Here is a 24,338-nt window from a genome sequence, read left to right as displayed (position 1 = left end):
GCCCTTGCTACAAGCCTGACAACCTGGGTTCGAGCCCCAAGACCCATGTGGTGGAGATAAGTGGCTTAGAGGCACGCACCCCCTCCCTCCTTCCCTTAAAAAAATGTAAATTTTATAAAAGATGCTTGGTTCAGCTGATGAGTGATGTGCTATACCCATGTGAGAGAATGTGAGGGAGAAAGAGGAATGGAGTGCCGGCTCAGGAGGCAGCACGGAACAATCCTGCAGACATGCTCAGTGGCAGAAGCCAGCCAGACACAAAAGGCCACAACAGGAAACATAAGGAATCCTCACAGTCATAGAGATGGAAAGTAGATTTGGGTTGGCAACAGCTATGGGGACACGGGGGACGTGGGAATGACTGCCGATGGTTTCGGGGTCTCATTTGGGGTGTGTGTGTGAAACTGCTTTAGGACTAGCTAGGGGCACCAGCTGTATACTGTGTATGAACCAAAAGCCACCAAACTGTACGCTTGAGTTATGAGAATTCACATTCAAGAGCTGGATCAGCCTGCCAATGCTGTGAACACGGGAGGCCCGGGTTCACAGTTCACATCCCTACCGCCCGCGCAGAAAGCCCGGTGTGGTATGGTTCTCAGGGCCCGGGGAAGGAAAAAGCCAGAGGACTCCTGGGGGGTTGACTAGCCCCCAGACTAGTTGGACTGGTGGGTTCCAGGTTCACTGCCTGAAGAAAGAGGAGAGGTGGGGGAGGGGAGGGAAAGAGGAAGCCGCTAAAGCTGCCACTGCACAGCCATCACCTTGAGGCCCTGGTTCATGTGTCTGTTGTGGTCTCTGCTCCCTGGGGAGGATCTCAGGAGGCCCCGTCCCGAGAGCTATTGCGAGCTCAGGGAGAGGAGCCCCGGGCTCTCTGCTTCTAAGCGGCCAGCTGGGACTGGTCTCAGGCAAGGGCCGGCTCTGCTTAGGAAACCCGTTTGCACAATTCTCATTCTGATTCCAAAGACTCTTGTGTATTCTTGCTGTCCTGTGGGGACGTGGTGACCCTGTATGACCAAGCACCACAGGGCCCAGGAAGCTGCACTCTCCCCTTGGGCCCCTGCTGGGACTGCACCCTAGTCTGTCAAGGGGCACACACTCCTGCTTATTTTAGAAGGTGCCGACTAGCTGTTCAGAAGTGTGGCCTATTTGAACAGATGTCCTTGAACTGAGCTCAAGCCGGACTCTCAGTCTTTGTCCTAGCTCTGTCCTCAGAGGCCAGCTCAGGACAAAATGGCCCATCTTTCTGGAGCAGCCTCAGAATTCTGGGATGTTGATGATGGGGCGGCAGACAGCTCACCCACCAGGGGCCTGTGTCTGACTTCCCCTTGTGGACTCCGGTCAGTTTCCTCCTACTCTCCAGGTCTCAGTTTCCCAAGCTGTAACATGGGCCTGTCATCCTTCCTTAAGGCTCAGCTGAAACTTAGGGGTGAGCAATGCTCAGAAACAGGCTAAGGCCCTGGGGCGGCAGCAGCCCTTGGCGGCTCACCTGTGTGGAACTTGCCTGAGTAACGCAGCCCTCTTTCTAACAGAAAGGCTTGCGGGGACCTCTCAAGAGACCAACAGCCAAGGGACCCTTGGCTCTCAGCAGCACCCCTGGGTATATACCAGAGAAAGAAGGGGCCAGACCTAAGAGGGGACATCTCCATTTGTCCCAGATGAGAAGAGAGGGCTGGTCATCCCTGGTCTGTGTTCAGAGGCCTTGCTTGGTTAGATCTTTTTTCTCAGTGCCTGGCCTTTCTCTGGTCTTTCACCCAGATTCCTGGTGCCCTCTCAACCTGCCAATGCCAGGCCTCTTGAGGGCAATGACAAGAGACAGCTTAGAAACCCAGAAAATTTTGGCCAGTTTTGACCATAACTGTCATTATCTTGGGCTGCCCATGAATGCATGCATGCATATATGTATGTATATATGTAGGTATGCACGCATGTATGTATTTATGTATATTGAGACAAGGTCTCATGGATCCCAGGCTGTTCCTTGAGCTTTCTATATAGCAGAAGATTACTTTGAACTCTGTCCATTTTACCTCCACCTCTTGGGTGCTGGGTTCACAGGCACTCACTAACTATCACACCTGGCTGATGGAGTATGGAATTTGATCCCAGGACTCTATGCATGTTAGGTGAGCACTGCACCAGCTAAATTACATCCTGGCCCTATGTGGTGTTTTGTAAGGACCACACTAGCATTTTGGCAGGCAAACATGCAGGCCTGCTACACTGCTTGAGGGATGCTGGGCTCTCTGGCTCTTTTGGTTAGAGGTACCCCAGTCATTGTGAGGGCACAAATGGCTTGTGTTCACCTATCCTGTGCTATGAAGACATCGGAGAGCTTGCTGGCACCAGGGTTTTGATGCTTGGTTTTCCTGGTGCTCCGTGAGTCTATAGAAGCCTACCCTTGCAAGCCAGGATGCCTCAGCAGGGGATGGCTATACACAGCCCCTCATTCATGCTAGGCAAACTGCACAGGGGAGAATTTTCACTGCTGTTTTGATAGCCTAGCTCCATTCTGTCCTCCCCACCTACGACAAGGTCCAAGGCAAAGGACTAACCCTTCTCCTCATCCCCATAGGCTCTGCAGAGAAAGCTGAGTCTGTGGGAAGCCTCAGCCCCTTCCCCACTTTGTGGGGGTTGGCTGTCGGGCCTCTGAGGCTGCTGTTCCTGGACACAGGAGCATGTCTGTTTCAGGTGGTTTGTCTCGGGCAGTGACAGGAAGGGGATGCCAAATTAACGCTGGGCAATAAATTCTGCAAAAGCCAGTAAAACCAAAGCAGCGGGCTAGAGGGAAGAACCCCAGCAACTGATTAAACATTTTTGTTGGCAGTCATAGGCACGGGCACATTTTCCAAGGTTTGCTTCAAGGAGACATCTGGCCCTGGCCCAGGGCTCTGCAAGAAGGAATCCCAGCAAGCTGAGACGGGAGAGGCACAGCTGTACTCTACGGAGATCCCAAGCCTTTTCCAGGTACCTGAGCACCACCAGTGACCTCAGTGAGCGAGTTTGGAAACTTCCCGGGAACTAAGGGTTGGGATCTGCAGGAGTTGGCTCAGCTGCAGGTCAAGCTCACTGGCCACGAGCTACAGGAGCCAAGGCCTGCGGAGACAGTGTTCTAGGCTCAGAATTCCTGCTACCCTTTCCAGCCTTACCCAGACTCAGCATTCTGAACTAGGAAGCTGAGGCCTAGACCTCTTTTGATTTGGGAGAGAGAGACAGTAAGGCTATTGATGAGGCCAGAGAAAACCCTGGGGTTCTGGCCTCTTGGGTTCTTTGACCACAACAGAAAATCTGCTCCCACTCTATAGACTCACCCATGCTAATCCTCTTCTGTGGCCCACCACCTCGCTCTGAGACTATGCTGTGCTCTCTGCATCCAGGATACTAGCAGCTCTGTGCTCACCCATGCCTGTGTGTTCCCAGCAGGCTCTGTGTGCCTGTGTATTCCCAGCTCTGTACCTTATATGTGTTTGTGTTTATCTTTCATTGAAAGATCCTGCTGGGGCTCTTGGTGGGCAGATGTGTACCTGTGGTTGAGGGTGGGGCACCTGGGTGGCATGGACAAAGGGATAGCTGACCTGGTCAGTCCTGGTTCCACATGAAACTCTCGGCCCTTCATTGCCCACAGCACGAAGCCCAGCCTTTCCTATCCTTCCAGGAGGCCTTGTGTGAAGCAGGTGTTAAACCAATGTCCCACAAACACAGGCCACAGTATTGCTGACGGCATGAGGACTGCTCAAAAGAGGTGTCATTCACTCTCCATGTAAAAATGGAGGAACGTTCTGGAGTTAATGTTTGTCAAGTGACCCGTGAGGGTCCGTTCTACTCCCACATTAAACCCAGGGGCTAGGAGATTCCAGTTAGCTTTTTAGATGTGAACTTCAGCCACTGACTACAGAAAAACCAACCAAGAAGCATCTACCTGAGGCACTACTTCAGAAATAAAGGCCTCTGTTGTCCCAGGGCCATCTGCCAGCCTGGGGCTCCATCCTTCCACAGGACCTGGTTAAGTCCACCACCCAGCTCTGAGGCTGTATTCTATGCCTAGGCTCCATGGCAAGCCAATCCTAACTGCGTCTGCATCCGGTTTTCCTGGGCCTTGCCTCCTGAATACTTACCATTGGCCCAAACCAACAACTTCTGCTCTTCGGCTACGTCACGCAGGGCCTCACCTTCATAGCCCATCACCTGGACTTCACTTGATAACCTCCGCATAGATTCTGGATTCTGAGCAGAGGCTGCCTGCTCAGAGACAAATCTCTCCAGTTGAGTTGGCCACTATCCTGCGTGTGTGAGTCTGTGACCATTTCTTGTGCCATAGCCTGTGGTTGAGACTCAGCCATAGGGACAGCAGAGGGGCCTGACACTAGGAAATGTGTAATAAAAGATGAAGCCCGTGTTCCCTGGGAATGGGTCACCCACAGAGAGGAGATTTCAGGGCCTGAATCTTTACCTACCTCTGAGAAGAACACCAAGAGAATGACCAGACTGATCCAGTGAATGACACCAGCAAACTGGAACGCATTGGAAACTGCAAAGGACACAGTGGGGGTTTAGAAGCAAGAAATCTATGCATCCATCTAGCTGTGCGGCATGAACATAGACCGCCGGGGGACCCCTGGGTGCTTGTGGAAACCTTTAGATCTGTTAGTAACCGGGTCAGAGAGTCAGGGCAGCTGTACCTGGTGGGTGTGTGGAGGTGGTCGGAGCATCGTGACCCACATGCTCCTCTCTCTAGCCACTGCCGCTTCCTCCTCAAAGGCCACCTCTTTTGCTTCCTCCTGCTCACTGACTCACTGCTTTTTTTTTTTTTTTTCTTTTGTCCTTTGTGCCCTAGCCAGACCCAGGGAAGAAAAGGTCATGACCACAGCAAGTTGTGGACTGAAGTGGATCACGTCAAGATCCACAGCACACACGCTGCCCCCCCCCCCCCCCCCCCCCAGCTCAGGGCCCTTTGTGTGTGAGGCTCCAGGCAAGCCTCTCTGCCCTTCCATTCTGAACTTGAAGTAGTGGGGATGGCAGTGAGGGGCAGCGTGCTTTCCAAAGATGGCAGGAGGAGCTGATGGGCAGCTAGCAGCAGAACCTGAGGGCTGGGGCAGACTAAAGAATCTTCCAGGTTCAGAAGGGTGAGGTTGGCACTGATGGCTCCTTACTCTATCTTCAGCTAACCAGTCCTTCTTGAAGGCCATTTGAATGGACAGAGAACTACAAACTACCTCCTAACACCAGCAGGTCACAGTTTATGTGCTAGTGAGGCTAAAAGCAAGGCGCTGGAGTCCAGGTCAAAGGTCGGGTGACTTTGGTAGGAAGAGAGCAGAATTGTCTCCAGAGGAAATTCTCTGGACAAATCAGGGGGACTTTAGTGGCAGGAGGTGGGGGTGTTGCCACACACAGGTCGTGTTGACTCCCTGGAGGGCCTGTTTCAAGCTGTTCGTGTTCTCCTGGGGTCAAAGAACGATAGCTTCATTGGCTAGGGCTGGCTTTCCCAGAGTTCTAGAATCTGTGACTCCTGGGAATGGGCAAAAAATGAGGTCTTCAAGCAAATCCAAGAAGAAGAAGGTGGCAATAGCAGGGGACACCTGGGTCCCCTGGCCAAGTACAACCAGTACAGACCCTCAAAGGATGAGCCCTGGAGGCACTGTGAGTTCATTCCCATCCTGAACCACAGGAATTCCAGTGGAAACCAAGAGGCTGAGGCCTGTGTGACTCTGAAAAAGACCTCAGATGATTCTAGAAACATAAAAATCTCTCCCCATTATTTCTCCAATGAATTCCTGGGCCTTTTTTAACGGTTTGCTTTAGAAGAGCAATAAATCTTGGATTGTGCATTTTATGGAATTTAAGATGCCTTTTATGAGCTGCTATTGGATCTCCCACCAAAATCAATCTCCTGGATACTTAATTTTAAGCAAAATTCCAGTGTCGGATGGGTTCTCAGTTCTATCCGATGCCTCGTCACAGCCTGAGAAGCGGAGGGGCCCCAATATAATCCACTTCAGGGAAAGAAGGACCCCGTTATGGTCAGGTCTCATAAAACACAGACAGTCTGGATGCGTGGAAGAGAGCCTACAGCATGGTTTAATTGAAGACAGGTTGAGTGTAAAACCAGTACTGGGCACGTAATGCTGGAAGATACTTTAACTGGAACCAAGGGGCCAGAGGCTACATAAAGCCCAACTAGGCTTATCAGACAATAGCAATTCTGTGCTCCCCCAGAGAGCAAACAAGGCTGGTGTGTCCTGGAGGGAGCTGTGACAGCCCCTGAGCCTAGGAGATCCAGCACAGGTTTGGGACATTTGAGAAAACAAGAGGACAAAATGGATCTTGGGGGTGGCCGAACCTCTTGTCCTGGATTCTGTCAATGGTGGAAAATGAAAGTTCTCTGTATCCAGTAATTCCACTTTTAAAGTATTTGTACTTGAATTGGTCCACCTCCTGGATCAAGAACGGTGGATGGGGACTTATCCATAAGCTAGATGCTCATCCACAGCCAAGGGACAGAAACTTGAGTCTCTGGGCCTCTAGTGTACCAAGCAGAGGTTTCCAAGAGCGGAGACAGGAAGTTGGCCTTCGTTCTGACAGCCATGTTGCTACCGTGCATCAGAAGAGGTCTATTCTCCTGGTGCCACACGCACCAAACTACTGTCACCCTGAGGCTGGAAGGAATCCCACAAGTAAGGAAAGTGGCCTAAAGTTGAACAGCCCTGAGGCCTAGAGTCTCCTGGTCTGTTCCTCTGACCTACGGTAAGTCTCCAATTCCCACGAAGGTTAATTCGTTGACCGACCGTGCCTGTAAAACGAGGTCCTGTCCTATCAGGCTTGTGCTCCACACAGTTACTGGCAGGGCTGGAGGTGTGGATGTGGAAAAGCATTTTCAAAGCTATCAGGACACACGTAAGTGATCCACCCACTTCTGACTGGTACACACATGAGTGCCACAGCTGCTGTCTAAGTTACTACAGGGGAATCGATTCCCCAAAATGGAACTCTAGTTAAGCCAGAAAAGATTTCACCCTGGAACATTCCAAATGAGAACAAAAAAAAAAAAAAAAAAAAAGGATGCAGACAGGGGTCCCCAACTTTTGTTTTTGTCTCATCAGTTTCTGATCATAGAATGCTGGGGAGAGGGGACTGAAGAGGCCAACGTTGGACAGAAGAGGACAGAGTGACATTGATGGTGACAGAGAAGCTGCCAAGTGCGCTCCCTCCCCAGCAGCAATCCCCTCCCCCCCCCCCCCAGGGCCACAGCAGGGCCAGCAGCTTGGCAGTGGTACAGGCTGGGGGACAATGCCAGTCTAGGTTGGGGACCCCTGAGGAATGCAGATGCACAGTGAATATCGACATATGTATTCGCATGTGTGTCTCTCTTTGCTACTCACAGTGGAGGAGCTTTATATCTATTAGAAGTTCCACAGTCAGGAGAATCACCACCAATATTACACAGGCTACCAGGAAACTGTTGAGACTTGCACTGAGCAAAAATACCTGCCATACGGCTGCTCTCTTCCCACAGCACGGCCTCAGCCAGTTAGACCTGTGGGGACAAAAGCAAGGAGAAGAAGGGCTGAGGGGCTGAGGGGCTGAGGGGAGATCCTGACCACAGCTTTGCCTTGAACCAACAGCCTGGTTGCCCCGGGCTTGCGCTTCATGATCCTGGGGATGGAAGGCAGGGCCTTGCTGGGCAAACTAGGCGAGCATTCCACCACAGCTACATCTGCAGCTGGGCTTCCTGAGAGACTAGTCTTATTCAGGCCCGGGGGCGGGAGGGGAATGGGGGGGGGAAAGGGGGGGGGGGGATCCTAAACAGCAAAACAATCTCATTAAGGGGCACAGGTGGGTTTACAGGTTGCCTCTGGGAACTTACAGGAACTCTCTGGGATTCAAGCTTCTTAGCTTGAAGATGGTGTGAAACTCGCCTAGGTGGCATGGGCCACATGACAAGCTGTTGTCACTCCTGTAGATTCTACGCATCTCAGAACTCAAGCCCATATTGGCATCTGGGGAAACCTCTGTTAACACTCAGGAAGTATGCTGAAGCACTCAGTACATGGGATTAGATTTTTTTTTTTTTTTCAGTTATAAAAGAGTTGGGTTGGGTCCCTGCTTATCAGAACAGCTTCTTTGGATGTCAGTGCTGCTGGGCACTAACAGCTGTTACTTGGGGAAAAAATTTTGCCATCATTGGGTAAGTCTGGGAAATTCTGAGTCAAAGATAAATGGTCATTTGTTTGCGGGCTACTCTCATCTCTTCACTATACTGCCATGCCTCACTGTGACCCACGTGGGTGCCATCTGTGTTTACCAAACTGGTTAGGCCACGGCTGCCTTTGTCACAGACCATCACATGGGATTCACACTCCATGTACAGGCTGGCCGTCTTTTGGAAGACATTTATAGGGGACATGAGGTCCCCGAGGACAGACTCTGCTGCATAGGTGGGGAATGGGCGGGAGGTCACAGGAGTTCAGAACAGCTGAGCCTGTTAGGGTACTAGATCCCATCCCCTGGGGAACACGAGAAGCAGAGACTTTGGGACCACTGAGGCTGGCGTATTGTAATTAAACCTCACCGACTTGGTTGTTTATGACCCGACCCTGCCTGCGCATCTGTTTTTAGTTAGAATTGTGCACCCTAAAGGGGCTGAGACAAGCCAGGGAAGTCTTTGCTTTTGGGGGTGTGCTCCCATTGCCCTGAGAACACGTACAAAGGCACCAGGTCACTTTGGGACTCCGCTTCGCCATTTGGAAATTAAAGAACAGTATTTTTAACTTGTAGAGTTGCCGAAAGCTAAGTGAAAGAATGTATCTAACCTGAAAGCACAGTGTGGCTGAAATGGCATGATGATGGTGGTGATGATGGTGATGATGGTGATGATGATGATGATGGGGGTGGTGATACTGAGGGTGGTGATGATGATGATGATATCTGATGGCCCAATTGCTTGGCCATCACCACATCCCTCCCATTCAGGGGCAGTCAGTCTGCTGCAGCCTACTGCAAGGAGGACCAGTGTCCTCCTGAAGACTCGGGTCAGGGAGCTGGGAAGGCAGCTCTGCTTTTCAGCTATCTTTGAAAGAATGATCTGGACACTTTCAGGGTGGCGATTTCTTCCTCATATTCATGAAAAATAAAAATAAAAATAAATAAAAAAAACTTGCCGGCCAGAGGTGATAGCCTTGAAGAAACCTGGCAGAAAATTGGGCATGCTTGAGTCTTTCTGGATACTTTCTAACACCTATGGGGATGGCTGACGGTCTCTGTCCTCGGCTCGGTGGTAATACCAAGAGCAGATGTGGTCCTCTCCAGACTTGGGAAGCAGGTTCCAGAAAGGGAAGCTTGAAGATCTCTCAACAGGTGATGGAGGGAGCTTAGCGGATCACTTTGGATGGGGAAGGAAGATTGACATGAGTTCCTACAAAGGCCAAGAGTACAGGATGAGAGAGGAGGAGACTGGCTGGGTTAGAAGAGAGGGCGTCTCTTTAAGAGACAAACAACGGACAACAGGGGTATAGAGCCCAAGTCACAAAGACCAACAGTGGGATGTTTGTGGCCCCCTGCAGGTGAAACTTAAAATGCACTGCATTGACCACACTTCTCATTTTCTTGCAGGCTCTCACAGGTCAACCAAAACAGAAGTCACACAGAGCTAAGTAGAACTGTCATCCTGCTCCTCACCCTCCTGTTTTACCTGCTCCCTACTTCTTTTCCCATGTGCCATTCCTATCTCCCCTCCTGTTTGGCCCTCCCTTTTTTTTTTTTTTTTTTTTTTTTCATCTTTCCCACCTCTCAGCTTGTGCGCAGCCTTCAAGCTGGCACCTCTGGAAAGTCTGTGCAGTGGGTGCCCCTCTCATCCCGTGATCTTCCAATGACATGCGCTCTTTTCCAGGCCACTAAGGCACCTCCGCTCCTTGCCCCCTAATACTGGTGCCATTTCATTGTCATTTGAATGGGAGCCAAGCACCTTTGGAAGCTATAAATAAAGCGAGCAGCTGGGAAAACTGTTGGCCCTGGGCGACGTCCAGTGGTGAACAGGATGCCTCCTCACACTCATAGTCAGTGGAATCAGCTGGCACTTGTCCACCCCCTGCCCTGTCCATCTGATGAGTGTGAGGGTGCCCAGAGAGCCTGCTGCTCACCCTGCCCCAGAGGACAGTCCCCAAGCAAAGGAAGGAAACACAGTTCTCCATTCAATTGCAGCTTGCCTGAGTGAAGTTCAGAGAGGTCACTTTACACAGTGTGAAAATGCTGGAGAGGCAGGCAGGCCTGGAGTCACCTGCAGTCTGAGCCTGGGCCAGGGAGAGGATCGGGCAGGACTCAGAATGCAAACAGGGGCAGATCTGGATGCAAAATGACACTGTGTCCCCAGCATGGGCTAGGTGGGCCCTGTGTCCCAAATCAGCAAAAGCGTTATATTGTAGTGGGAGAGAGAGTCAAACAAGCTATAATGTGCTGTAAGGTGATGGGAAAATCCAGAGCCCGTGTAGGACTCAGGAGTTGGGCAGACATTTAAAACCAGGTTTTCAGGGTCATATCATCCCCGTGCCTAACAGATCTCCACCTGGTGCTTGTAAGTTGCGCTTGCTTGAAAAGAATTTTCCCGGCTGGGCTTCATGACTGTTTATACCCCCCTCATCAAGGGGGGACGGTCATGGGACCCTCACCTGGGTACTCAGGACTGCATACCACCTGTTGTATGCAATTCTGCCGTAACTGCATAGGGCTAGAATGTGTGTGTGTGTGTGTGTGTGTGTGTGTGTGTGTGTGTGTGTGTATAAATATATATATATTTTTTTTCTAGAGTGTAGAAAAGGAAGACTGGGGAGGAGAGGGACTCCATGTATTCAGCTATGGGAAAGCCCTGTCCCTGCTGGGTAAAATCTTTGGGGTACCATCTTTTTCGGGGAGAAGCACCCACACCTCTGTAGATCCTCCCCAATAACCTAGTTTTCTAGAGTGAAGTCTGTGGGATGGTGCTTCCTTTTGTAGTGAGGTCCTAAGGAGGGTTGCCATTGTTTGTGTCTCTCCCTGGAAAGGGCTTTTAGCAATGCCAGGGTAGATCTCAAGGAAGAAGGCAGTGCCTGCAGGTATCTGGGTGAGGGCAACACACTGGCCTTCCTGGTTAGTAGCCATATTCTCTTCAGAAGACCAGGATGTGAGCCAGGAGCTCGCTTAGGGAGGCCAGGATTCTCTTTCATAGTGGGTGTAGCTAATCGCCTAGCATAGGGGACAGATGTTGCTGGGGCAACCACTGCCCTGGCATGACCAGCACATCTCCCCGCCAAACCCCAAAGCAGTTGCAAAACCAAGTCTACCTATTCTGTTTCTACTCACAGGGCAGCTTAGCTGTGCCCAAACAAGCTTGACCTTTAAGTACCAGCCTCTGGACTGCATCAGCCTGAGAGGGAGTTCATGTAGGTCCCCTTGCTGCACAGGGAGGTGGTGTTTGTATCACAGTCGGTGGGAACCTCTTTCCTCCCAGTGACTCCACAACATATAGTGACTTAAGACACAAAGGATGATAGCTAATAGAGACCCGCTGTGGGTGGATATGTTGGGACAGGGAGGCCTGGAGGTGGAGGGGTCGGGATCTACATCCAGGTCAGAGGTTGCTGTAAAGCCCCAAGGTTCAAGCCATACCCCAGAGCCCTTAAACCACCGCTTCCGGGTTAGGACGCTGATCTATAAGTTCCTGAGGGGATTCTAAGGTGTAGCACCGCTGTCCTGCCTCTTCATATGCATCAGCGTGGGCACGCATGGAGTCATGGAAGCAAAGTCCTCCCCAACACTTTAATGAGAGCCCAGGCGATAGGGCGAGAGCTGCTCTTTCAGGTGACAAGTATTGTCGAAGATGAAAAAGGTGTGGTGTTGGAAGGTTGGTGAAGGCAGGCAGGGCCGCCAACCAGCTCAGCATGAAGCCCAGTAGGCTTGGCCGTGTCTTCTTTTTTAACGAGAGAGACAGGGACAGGGCTGGACGAATCTAAAGGGGCTTCTGGGCAGGGTCCTCCAGTGGGACCGGGAGCTAGCTGTGGGGCTGCAGGCTCCTGGCTGGCCCCGTTTAGAATCCCAAGCAGCTGATACCACTCCCTGTGAAATGCGAGCGACTCAGACATTCCAAGGAGAATGTGTGTTCGTGGCAAAAAGAAAGATCCCTGCGCGGTTAGCGCGGTTAATTAAAGATCCCTGGACTGACTGGGCTGAAGCTGGAGCATGCACTGGGAAACATTGCTTTCTTGCGGCCTCAGCCCATCAAAGCCCCGGCGTGGTGTTATTCTTGGAGTTGCCACCAGAGGGCAGGCGTGCCCCTATTCCCAACACCTGCTACAAAAGACAGCGGCAGCTCTCGGGCCAACTTGGGCTGCCCAAACCGCGGATACCAACAGATGGGCCTGCAGGCGGGTGGTACTCCAGTGAAGTTCCGGCACCCCCTCCTGAGGCCTCAGAAGAGTCCGGGGGTGGAAAGCAGGTGAGTACCTGTGCGGCTTCTGCTTTAGATTCTTAGCTGTTTGGGTAACAATTTGAGAGAATAAATTCTAGAATATGAAAATGAACTTTGGCAAATTCTCAAAGGCTCTCTCATGGGAGATAAGGCCATAGGCGTGGCCCCTGGAAGGCAGGCGGGCGGGCGGGATCAGGTCTCTGCTCTGTCACGCAGTGTTCCCAAGCTTGGCACTGAAACAGCCCCATCCTAAAGGTGAAGATGGCCACGTGGTAGGGACCAGTCAGGGTTGAGCTTGCTTTGCTCCTCCAGGGCCAGGCCTCTTCCACCCCACAAAATACTGTGCGCTCAGGCTGTGGAAGGGAGAATTCAGGATGGGGACAGAGGAAACGGTATTTGTTCTCCTGGAAAGAGCCTGAAGAAATGGTGGGGACCCTCTAGTCACCCTAAAAGGCAATGGAGACAATGGGGTGGAAAGGCCGATTTCCCTGGGGTGACCAGGCCAGAAGACCTTGCTAGTAGCACATTAAGTTCCCAAAGAACTGAGGGGGAAGTCAGAATGAGCCTAACAGCATTTGAGATGCCACTGTTTGTGGCAGCAGCTGAGACGAAGTCTGGAGCACCAGGCCTCCCTACCCATCTCGAGCGTGAAGGAGGAGGTCTTCTATACCAGTGGCTTAGCAGCTTTCTTGGAGCTGAACTCTTCAATAATTGATGAAAACAGTTGTCACGTGCCCTCAAATAGGCATGACCCTGTGGAGGGTCTCACGAGATGCAGAGACTCCTTGGCTGTCAGGGTGGATCATCAAGGGAGACCCGGGTGGTTGGCTCCCTCTGCCTCGCTTCTCAGACTGTGGGTCGGAACCTCATATAGGCTGACATTGTACTAGATAGGTATTTTGTCAACCCAACATAAGCTGGGCTCATCCGAAAAGAGGGGCCTTACCTGAGAAAATGTCTCCATCCTACTGACCTGTAGGCAGGTTTGGAGGAGTGTTTTCTTGATTATGGAATGACAGCTCACTCTGACAGGTGGTTCTGGGTTGTATTTTAAAAAGTGGGCTGAGCCGGGCACTGGTGGCGCACACCTTTGATGCCAGCACTTGGGAGGCAGAGGCAGGAGGATCTCTGTGATTTTGAGGCCAGCTTGGTCTACAGAACGAGTTCAAGAATAGCCAGGGCTACACAGAGAAACTTTGTCTTGAAAAACAAAGCAAAACAAAAGCAAGCTGAGCGAGCTAAGGAGGAGAAGCCAGTAGGCTAGACTCCTCCATGGGTAGGCTGCACCCCTCCATGGGTAGGCTGCACCCCTCCATGGGTAGGTTGCACCCTTCCATAGGTAGGCTGTACCCCTCCATGGTGGCCGCTCTCCTCCATAGTGGCTGCTCTCTTCCATGAGTAGGCTGCTCTCCTCCATGGTGGGTGGTCTCCTCCATGGTGGGTGGTCTCCTCCATGGTGGCTGCACCCCTCCATGGTGGGTCCTCTCCTCCATGGTGGGTGGTCTCCTCCATGGTGGGTGGTCTCCTCCATGGTGGGTGGTCTCCTCCATGGTGGCTGCACCCCTCCATGGTGGGTCCTCTCCTCCATGGTGGGTGGTCTCCTCCATGGTAGGTGCTCTCCTCCATGGTGGCTGCACCCCTCCATGGTTCGATTTCAGCTCCTGCGTCCTTCCTCAAGTTCCTGCTCTAATCTGTCTTCTAACCCATAAGATATAATAAGACCTCTGCTTCCCCAGTCACTTTTGGTCATGGTGATCGTAACCACAATAGAAAACAAACTGGGACAATTATATGACTGAATGCGTCCTGAGAGACGGCCTTGGCAGTTCGGTCCCCAATAAACCTACCTTTCTACTCCCAGCGCAGCCTGGGGTGGTAGATTTCCTGCATCACCACTTACAGCGAGGGTGATGAAAACGCTGGCAACAGTTAAAGGCTACTGAACACAAAATGAATAAATTCACGAGGTTGGGAAGATGGCTCGGTGGGTAAAGTGCCTGCTGTGTAAGCCGGAGTCCTGAATTCAGTCCTCAGAAGCCATGTAAAAAGCCAGGCAGGCAGAGGCAGGCGGCTTTCTGGGGCCTGTGGACTGCAGGCTTAGTCTAGTTGGTGGGCTCAGTTGGAGAATGACTAAGGAAGAGCCTGGCGTTGATCTCTGGCCTCCACGTGTACGTGGACATGAATGTGTATGCATTAGAAACACAGAAGGGACTCTCAAAAGAGACCTCGGGGTAGTGGGGTGGCAAAACCATTGCCTAAGCACACGTGGAGCCCCAAGTTCAGCCCCTGGTACCACACCCACAAATATCAAGCGTGGAGTGAACTAGATGTGTAGCCTGGGATCTGAACACATGCTGTCATGTCACACAATACCATGGGCACGTCCCAAAATGCCTCGACTTGGAACTGAGAAAACTGAACGTCATGGACTGCAGTGTTTCCATTCTATGTGCAAAGCTTTCTGCTGTTAGAGACATGCAGTGGTTTAGCTATGGGGAACAGAAACGTTTGGTATTTTTCTATCGTTCCTCAGGAGATATTAAATAAGTGTATCTTTGGATTGAATCATATTAGAATCTTTGGTTTCTAAAATTGCTTGTTAAGATGCCGACACACATCATTTCAAACTTGCTAAAGGCCCAGCACCCAGGAGCAGAGGCAGACAGACCTCTGAGAGTTTGAGGCCGGCCTGGGCTACATACTTTCCCAAAAGTAAAAACCATTAAAGGAATTCTGGCTTGGGATCAGTACAGACTCTCCAATAACTTAAAAACATACATGCCATCTTGTGCAATATACTTATGTGAGGTGACTGGTCTCAGCATTGCAGATTTTAAAAAAATCAAAATATAGGTCAAGATGCTCTACCTTAGAGTTTCAAAGATTCAGTCACGACTTAATTCTTCCTGTAGACATAAACAGGCAACATTCATCTCATTAGTATGCGAATTTGCTTTAGTCTTTAATGGGAAGTTATGTGTATACCGGAGAATTATTTTAAATAAATTCCTTTAAGATTTATTATCACTAAATGTTTGGTTTGTATGCCTACTTTATATTCCTATGTGCCTGTGGTTGTATAATGGGTTCTTTGTCTTTTGCCTTAAGTAGGAAAGGTTTAAGGAGCGCTGGTCTGGCCCACAGGCTCTATTTCTATAATGCTAATCACTGGTGTCCTGGAAGCCACTGGACTGGTGGTGGCTCTGACAGCCAGCAACATTTCCTGGTCACTCTGTTTTCCTTTACTGTATTCATTGGCTGGGTAGAACATGGTCAGAGAAAGCCAGGAGCTTGACAGAAATCCAACTCTCTCCTTGATCTATGCCTCATTTTTGTTGGCTTAACAGATACATACAAGCTAGGCTCTATGTATCAGAAGCTGTTCTGGGCACTTAAAAGGTTAATTTATAGCTGGGTGGTGGCGGCACATACTTTTAATCCCAGGATTTGGGAGGCAGAGACAGGCGGGTCCTTCTGAGTTTGATGGTTTACATCTTGAGTTCCACGGCAGCCAGAGCTAACTATGAAGCCCTGTCAGGAAAACAAACAAACAAACAAACAAACAAACACACACACACACACACACACACACATGGTGGGAGAAGCACCTACTTGGCTTTGGTGTCAGCATCTCCTAATCCCAGCCACATGGTGACTTAACCCTGAGTCCAGTCTTTTGGGCCTTAGTTTGCTAATCCTAGAAATGGAATCCCTGCCTTTGCAGAGATGCTGGTAGGATCTGAAATGTTAAAACTAGCATACATGAAACTAGCATGTGTCAGGTCAATGATGGTTTCCATGCCTGCGTTAGCAGGAGGATTATCTGACTCTGAGAGGCGGTGGAATACATAGCCTTCCATATCTATGCACTGTGCAGGGTGTTGGGCACATGAAGGGAAGGGAGCCTGCATCTCCACAGGGCCTGGAACCTTGTAAATTAACTTTGACTCCCAGTGGGCGCCCAGCCCTAGACCAGTCCAGAGACAAAGCAGGAGAGGGAGATGCTCTCAGCTGCGCATGACTTTTCCAAAGAGATACAATCCTATCCGGTGAGAAATGTCAATCCAGTGCCCACAGGGAAGTCCTTTAAATGGATATCTGAGATGATTCGTGAAGCAACCCAGGGCAGCACACACAGTCCCAGAGTGTATACACCAACCCTCAGGGTGGACGGGAGAGGCTTCTCCCCCAGCCCTTTGGGGGAAATGAATACATTTCAGTTTCTAGTGGGCAGATTCAGTTCTGCAGTCAGAGCGAAAGGTTGGCACCACTGCCCTGGCAGAAGGCAGGAGGCTGTGTGCAGCTGGGGCCACTGGAACCTATCACGTGCTTGTCCCCAAAATCTTACATCTCTTGAGTCCTCAGAAGTATCCGCTTTGGGAGCGGCTGCAAGGTGTGGCAGCGAGAGCATGGGGCAAGGAGGCAGGAGGTGTCCTACTGGTTGGCAAGCTGGTAAGCCCCTCTGACCTCTCTGTCCCTACTTAAGGGACTAAGGACATTGCCCACATATCTCTGAACAGCTAACAGGAAAGGATGCGTGGTCCCAATCATGTCAAGGCCTTCAAATTGACCCAGAGGAGGGAGTTAGGGTGCTGTCAGATTAAGGGCTCCTTTCTACCCAGATACCCCTCAATTCTGCAAACTGGCCACAGGCCTAAGGACTTCCTTTGTGCTAACCTTTGCAGCTGGGGCTACTGGATGAGAGAACTCACTGACTCAGGGGGAAGAAGCTGGCTAAAGTTTCAGACAGTGGGAAGAAGTCTCAGGTCTACAGTCTCAGGCACCTCCTCCTCTCCCCTGTCCTGTCCCTCTGGGTTGATAGGAGTTTGGTAAATACTAAGTTGGCCATGTTCCTCTTTCTTCTCTTTGGCCAATTTTTGGGTCCTGGATGCCTCCACAGATGCCTGGGGCTCTCTCATGTTGGACACCACAAACATGGGCTCCCCTTGCTTTCTGCCCCCAGCCTGAGGGTGTAAACCTTCTTCCTTCCAGGCTGAGCTCAGATGCCCAGTCCCACCACGACCCAGAGACACTCTGCTGCCATCTTGTGGTGCCCCTGAGGCCGTACACTATGTATGTTGTGAGTAGGTGGGGAGAGTGAATATTTTAATTATGTATCTGTGAATGGACTGCTTGGTTAATTAAAAATGAGGGTCTCGGCCGGGGATGGTGGCGCACGCCTTTAATCCCAGCACTCAGGAGGCAGAGGCAGGTGGATGGCTGTGAGTTCGAGGCCGGCTTGGCCTACAGAGTGAGTCTAGGACAGCCAAGGCTACACAGAGAAACCCTGTCTCGAAAAAAACAAAACCAAAAAACCCAAAAACAAAAAACCCATGAGGGTCTCCTGGCCTATAGGAACACGATACTGCCTGTGATCAATACATTTTGTATCCTAACTAAAGCTCTATTTGATAGTTGGAGCCTAGAATGCTCAAGGTGACCCGTGAACAGGGGCACCTGGTGCGTCAGAGGGAGTGTGGTATTCTATTGTTGGCAAATCTCACTGGCGTCAAGAAAATAGGGTAATGCGTCTCAACTCTTCTCTTTCTTTCCTTCCTTCCTTTCCCTCTCTCCCATCTTCCCCACCTTTCCACAAACTATGTGACACAGAACTGCCAGGCTTCACCCCTGCACGGCCACGACCAGGGCGGACATGCCTGTTAACCCTGACCGCTTCTAAAAATCTTACTACCTAAAGTTGGCATGCCCTGAGGTAAATCTGATTTCTTTCTTTTAGGATGACTTTGTGAAGGGGAGTGCAGCTACCAATGCTCCTTGGAGGCATATCCGCTGCAGCTTAGCTTTGACCCGTGGGCATGAGAAGCCTGCTACTGTTCCCCATCCCCCATCCCCCTGTATGCAGATCAGCTTACATCACTCTCCAGGGGAACTGGGTTTTCCCATGCCATCTTCTTCCAGTGAGGCCCATCCATCCACTCGCCCAGCCTTTAAGTCATTCATTTATTCTGTCAGCATGCCCTCTATCCCAGTCTCCAGTGAGCTGGTCCTTGCTAGAGGGAACTTCCTGGCCCAGGGCTGGGGTTACATGTGGAAGGAGTGGAGGCCAGAGGCTGTCCAAGACTGTGTGCACCCACGTGCAAGTTGTGAGGAAGTGGGAGTGAACGAATATTTTGCTTATAAATAGTATATTTGCGAATGTATTTCTTTCCCAATCAATGTCAACACGGGTGGAGGGGGCTGTGGAAGCACTGGGTGGAGGGATGGGAAATTTCTGGAGACCTTAAGATAGTCTGCAAAGAGGCTATTTTGGGCTTAATAGGCCCCTGTGCTTCTTCCCTCCTCTTTGCCCCTAGCTATTGCTTGCTGCCATCTCTAAAATTATTTCAGTCCTTATTTAGAGGTGTCTGCTATATTGGGTCTGTCTTCTTTCTCTAACCTGATATCTCAAAAAAAAAATATCCCTGTGCCCCCGTTATGCTGTCTTCCTCTGGCTCCGGAATTCTGGCGGAAACGTGCTGCTGCTTTCGTCCTGTGTTTCTTCCAAAGAGTCCGGGTGTGCATGGAAATTAGCACGTGTGTGAGCATGTGCACATAGGTGACACTGGGCAGATGTGAGGGTCATAGCCAGTCCTCCCTTTCCGCTGTGTGGGTCCTGTGATCAAACGGGGGTTGTTGGGTTTTCGGTAGGCGCCCTCACCAGCTGAGCCATCTTGCCAGACTGACACAGGCTCTCTTTAGGCTGTGGGGTGCTCATCGGGTGGGTCTCCCACATCTACATAGCAGCTCACCATTCAAAAGATAGATTCCCCCCACATCCTTTGCCATGTGACTCAATTCTAGCCCAGGAGACTCCAGGCAAGAACTGCTGGAGGCTTCTGGGAAGGGTTTATGCTAATTATGGGCAACCCTTCTCGCTCCCTAGCTACAAATGAGAGCGCATGACTGTCACAGGCAGCCCTTGCACCAACTGTGAAGCCACTTTTGGCACCAGGATGAAGCCAGTACTGCTGACGGTGGTGGTCAGGGGAACGTGGCCCTTGCTGACACTAATAAGCTCTCAGAGTTGCCTTAGTGCTGGATTCCACATTACAGAGGCCAGTGAGTTTGAGGTAGGTTTTCTTTATCACACAGCCCACAGCAACTAGCTGCCAACGGCCAATCGTTGGAGGGAGAACTGAAGTAGACAATTAAGGCCCTACCGATGAGCAGGAATCGGTAGCAGCGTGTAAGGTATGAGGAAGGAAAACCGAGCTAGTCTCACAGCGTTTTGTTGTTGCAGGATTTAGCAGATGGGACTGACAACATCTGCTTCCTTTCTCCCCCTCCCCAGACTGTCTGCTCACCTCTGTGGCTTCACGTGGAGGTCTGTGTTATCCCTCCTGAAGGGGAGAGACGTTTGGTTGAGAGGGGAGCAGATGTAGGGAGGGACAGGGACGAAGATACACCTGGCTTCATGTGCCAGACGGGCCCGCTCCTGCGGTTGAATTTGCAGGGGGGTGAAAGTGAGAAGCAGAGCGGTGAATGTAGGAAAAACACAGCCAACACCACCCAGAGTCGGGAGTTAGGGAGAAGGGTACGCTCCACCCTCACCCTGGTGGCACACACTCTGCGTGAGTTCCAGCTTCCCAGATGCCCTTGGATTGGGCACTAGCATCCTGCAGTGGACACCTTCGGAGTAGCAGTAAGTTCATGGGCACCAGAGTGAGTCAAAACAAGGGAGAACAAGATGGCCAACTGCAGCGGTGACTATAAGTGACTGGCCGGCTTCAGGTAGCTCAAAGGCATCATGCTAGCATTGGTTCCTGCAGAGGTGGGAACGGGGCTTAGGGCCACTGGAAGTGAGCTTAGGTCATGGCTTACTTTGGTAGTGAAGGACCAAGATCAGGCAACTTCTATGCCTCACTGGTTTGGGTCATTCGTACTTTGAGGGAAGAGTTCTTTTCGGGGCATGCTGTACTTGAGGTGGCTGTAATGGGTAGGTTGTGGCTCCTCAGTCTGGATTCAAGGGCCATCACCAAAAAGGCTATAAGTGAGAATTGTCTAAATAGAGATGAGAACATTTCTTCCTTCAAGGATGCAGCTAACTCAGGACTAGAAGTCTAGATCATTCCATTGACATCTGTCAGGATTCAAAGGCGTTTGGGGATCCCAGAAAGAGCTTGTGGGTTTGAAAGAGAAATTTGGGGTGGACACATGGCTTTGATCATTACTAGTTGAAAACATACAGAGATGGATAAAATGACCTACTGTGTAGGAAAAGGGTAATCAAAGTGGCCATGCGTGTGTGTGCATGTGCACATGCATGTGTATGTGCATATGCATGTGTGTGCATGTGTGTACATGTGTGTGTGTGTGTAGTGTGAACTCCCAAAGTGAAAGATCAAGCAGATGACAACTGATAAAGGCTTAGAAGGCACAGTGGCTGAGGAAGGTATGTTTGTGATGGCAGCCATGGGGACACCATGTTGAGAGAGGGGCAATGACAGGACAATATAAGGCAAGGAGATGTGGATGCCTGCGATAGCTACGTACTTTTGCCATCCATAGCAAATATTTGACAAAAGGAGAAGAGGGCTTATTTCGGCTCAATAGTCAAACGGAAATATATAGTACCCCATGGTAAAACAGCTATGGCAGTAGGAGTGTGGGGCGTCTGGTCACATTACATCTGCAGTCAGGAAGCAGAGAAGAAAATTGGTGCTCAGCTGGCTCCCTCCTTTCCTCGTTCTTGTTCAGTTTAAAACTCCAGCCCTCAGGGTGGTGGTGCTTACGTTCAGGGCGGATCTTACCTCTTCCATTAACCTTCCTTCAGACCTTCCTCATAGACCCTCCCAGAGATGTGTCTCCTGGAGACTACATCCGAACAAGTTGGACTCAGCGTTAGGCATCATGCCCTTGAGAATGGAGGTGTGGCAGCAAAGAGGCTGCAACGGGACTGCGGTGGATTACGGAGTGCAGCAGGTGTCACTGACACTTGCAAGAAGTGTGGCTGCAAAGAGGAAGGGAGGCGTGATGGGGCCAACCGGAGTCGGGGTGTGGAGTGGAGGTTGCGACAGAGGACCGTGGAGCACTGATGGTGGGGAGGCTGTAGCTGACGGAGTGAGGTGTCTGAGAAGGAGGAAGTGATGGAATCTGAGCTCAGAGGATGAGTCCAGGCCTGGACAGGAAGAAGGAAGAGCTTGGGGTGCTGTGTGGTCCATCTGGCTGCTGTACTTTCATGGGGCTGCGGTAGAGGATGTCACCCGCTGAGGGCAGGGAAGGACTGAAGAAAATGGAACGGCCAGAGAGGACTGCCAAACACAACTAAGAATCAAGTGGAGCCTTGGTGGGCTCTGAGGCACTGTCGGCCTGCACACGGATAGCAGTCTGCTTTTCCTCTTTAAGCCCCAAGCTGCCTGACAGTAGAGGTGAATTCTATAGGCATCAGGCAGTTCTCTAGTTCAGATCACGGCAGGCAAGTGTCTTAGGACAAAGGCTAGCTGACAGCTGATCCTGGCTGTCTCCTCATTGGATTTAGAGATGTCTAGGATATTCTATACTGGAGAACACCTCTGGGTGTGTCTGTGAGAGAGTTTCTAGGTGTTTCCTGTCAGCAAGTAGAGGCTGGCTCCTCACCTATGCCCGTGGTGAATTAGGACGGTGGCCCACGTTACCTCACAGGATCACACACAAACTCACAACCTCTTCACCCACATCACACCTCACACCCATAGGATGGCTACAATTCAAACATGGCGAAAAACCATTGATGGTGCAGATATAGGGGCAACGGAACATTCGTGCATTGTTGGCGGGAGCGTGAAATGGTGCAGCTGCTGTGAGAAAAAAAAAATGGTAATTCTGCTTTTGATGTTTTGAGGACCTGTACGGGGTGGTCCAGAAAGTCCACTTGTGGGTATATGCCTCAGAGAACAAAGGTAGGGACTCAAAGACATATTTGTTCACGGTAGCACTACCTGCAGCAGGTAAAAATGCGATGCCACCCGAGTGTCGATGGGAAGATGAGCAAACGTGTAGACTATATAAGGATGGAAGACTACTACGGTTGCTAGGAAGGAAGTTCTGGCCCATGCTATACCCATGGGAGAGTTCCGAGGACAGAATACTCACTGAAATGAGCCACCCATAAGAAACACTAACACCGTATCTTTTCACTTCCACGAGGTGCCTGGAATGCTCACATTCAAGGATGGAGTGGGATGCTGGCTGCCAGAGGCCGGAAGAGAGGGAAAGGGTTGTCAGTGTGCGTAGTCACTATAGGAAGCACCCTGGGGACAGATGGTATGGATCTCGGCACAAGAAGAAACAAATAGTGCCACTCCCTCTGTTACCTAGTGACCTTGACACTTCACACTCTGGCATTAAGATTCTTAGAATGCTCACTGTCTAAGGTCTCCAACAGCCCCTACCAGTCCCAGAGTCTAGGACACTAAAGCAGCCACCGTCACCACGTTCTGGGGGACATGCATGCAGGGCAGATGAGTCACTGGGAAGGCACACATTAGGGTCCCTAAGGTCCACTCCTATCCCTAGGGTTCCCCCCAACAGGAAGAGGTCTTACTGACCAGAAGTGACCCTGAGCACCGTAAACTGGAACTTTATATTGGGATTGTATTGCTTCAGGTTGGAAATGGTGGGGAAGCCCTGGGAAATAAGAACCAAGAGCAGCCTAGCTCCCTCGCACCACGCTTTTGCTTGCTCCTTTTTACTCTGGCTTCTGTTTCACGCCTGGCTAGTCCTTCCTCTAGGATGCAGTCTGGCCATCCACAGGGGTCCCACCGAGGACTCTCAGCAAATCTTTTCCCTGCACACCTGGAGAGACAAATCAAATCAAAGGCCTCTGCCTTGTGAGGAGAGACCTTGCAGACATCAAATTCAGAGACTAATGAGTGGTCCAGGCAGGCCTCTGGCACCCTGGGGCGTGGCAGTAGGTCTAGAAATGAGGGGCACCCTGTGGTGTGGCACATGGGCATGGGGCACACCCACAGAGTGGTACACTCACTATGCAGTAACAGGAGCAGATGTGGAACCAGAGATCTTTAAGGTTTTCCTATTCTCCTTCCATGCTTAACTACAAACTTGAACTGGCCTGATCAGGGCAGAAGGACCAACCACACGGTCCTATTTCCAGAGGTTGCAGTACCGCATTTGACCACCAGAGTGCAATAACAGCGACTCTCCGAGGGCTCAGGGAAAGATCCGTTGACTGATGGACTGGCCTTCACCTCCTGAACTTGAGAGAGCGCAGCGGTGGGGTGGAGCAAGGACCTCAGCTTTGTGATCCTCATGAGCACTGATGGGTGGTGCTGCATAAGCCATATATACACACAGCTGGTCCTGGTTCTGGACCCTTCAGGCCTTAAGCCATAGGGGAAAAGCTAGGGAAAAACAGGCTCCACAGTCTGATTTTGATTGCTCAGGTCAATACTACATGCCAGGCATGCCTCAACATCTTCCTTCCTTCCTTCCTTCCTTCCTTCCTTCCTTCCTTCCTTCCTTCCTTCCTTCCTTCCTCTATGCGTGCCATGCATGATGTATGCACGTGATTGTGAGGGGGTGTGTGCCTGGGTGTGTACATGTGGAAGCCAGAGCAGGATGTCAGGTATCTTCTGTGGATCTCTGTTGTATTAAGACAGGCTCTCTCATTGAACCAGAAGCTCACCATTTTGGCTAAGCTCTCTGGTCAGTGAGCTCTCCAGACCGGACCTGTCTTTCTCTACCCGCTGGGGTTACAGGCACATGCAGCCATGTAGGGCTGGATGCCAGGATGCATGCTCTCATCCTCAGGCTTGCAGAACATGTACTCCAACCCACTGAGGCATCTCCCCGATCTCATCAGAGATTTTTTTCTATTGATTTGCCTGTCAGTTTCTTCCAGGGTTCTGCTAGCTATGTTCACAATACTTGGAAAAATCATGTTTTCGGAGAAAGCCACTGGGGCATCTCTCTC

At 50.9% G+C, this 24,338-nt stretch overlaps 1 protein-coding gene across 1 annotated transcript in view; it reads right to left on the bottom strand.

Moving 5' to 3' along the window:
* The window catches only part of Tmem266 (transmembrane protein 266), a 116,972-nt gene that overhangs the window by 29,162 nt on the left and 63,472 nt on the right, over positions 1-24,338 (bottom strand). The window contains exons 4-5 of the mRNA XM_051156487.1: positions 7,371-7,525; positions 4,449-4,522 (exon numbers count right to left, since the gene is read on the bottom strand). Coding sequence (XP_051012444.1) covers positions 4,449-4,522; positions 7,371-7,525 — 229 coding nt within the window. The remainder of the gene's footprint in view (positions 1-4,448; positions 4,523-7,370; positions 7,526-24,338) is intronic.

Source organism: Acomys russatus, chromosome 14 (genome assembly GCF_903995435.1).
Source record: "Acomys russatus chromosome 14, mAcoRus1.1, whole genome shotgun sequence".
Classification (NCBI taxonomy): Eukaryota; Metazoa; Chordata; class Mammalia; order Rodentia; family Muridae; genus Acomys; species Acomys russatus.
Note: the sequence above shows the minus strand (reverse complement) of the source record. Positions and strands in the feature narration are given on the sequence as shown.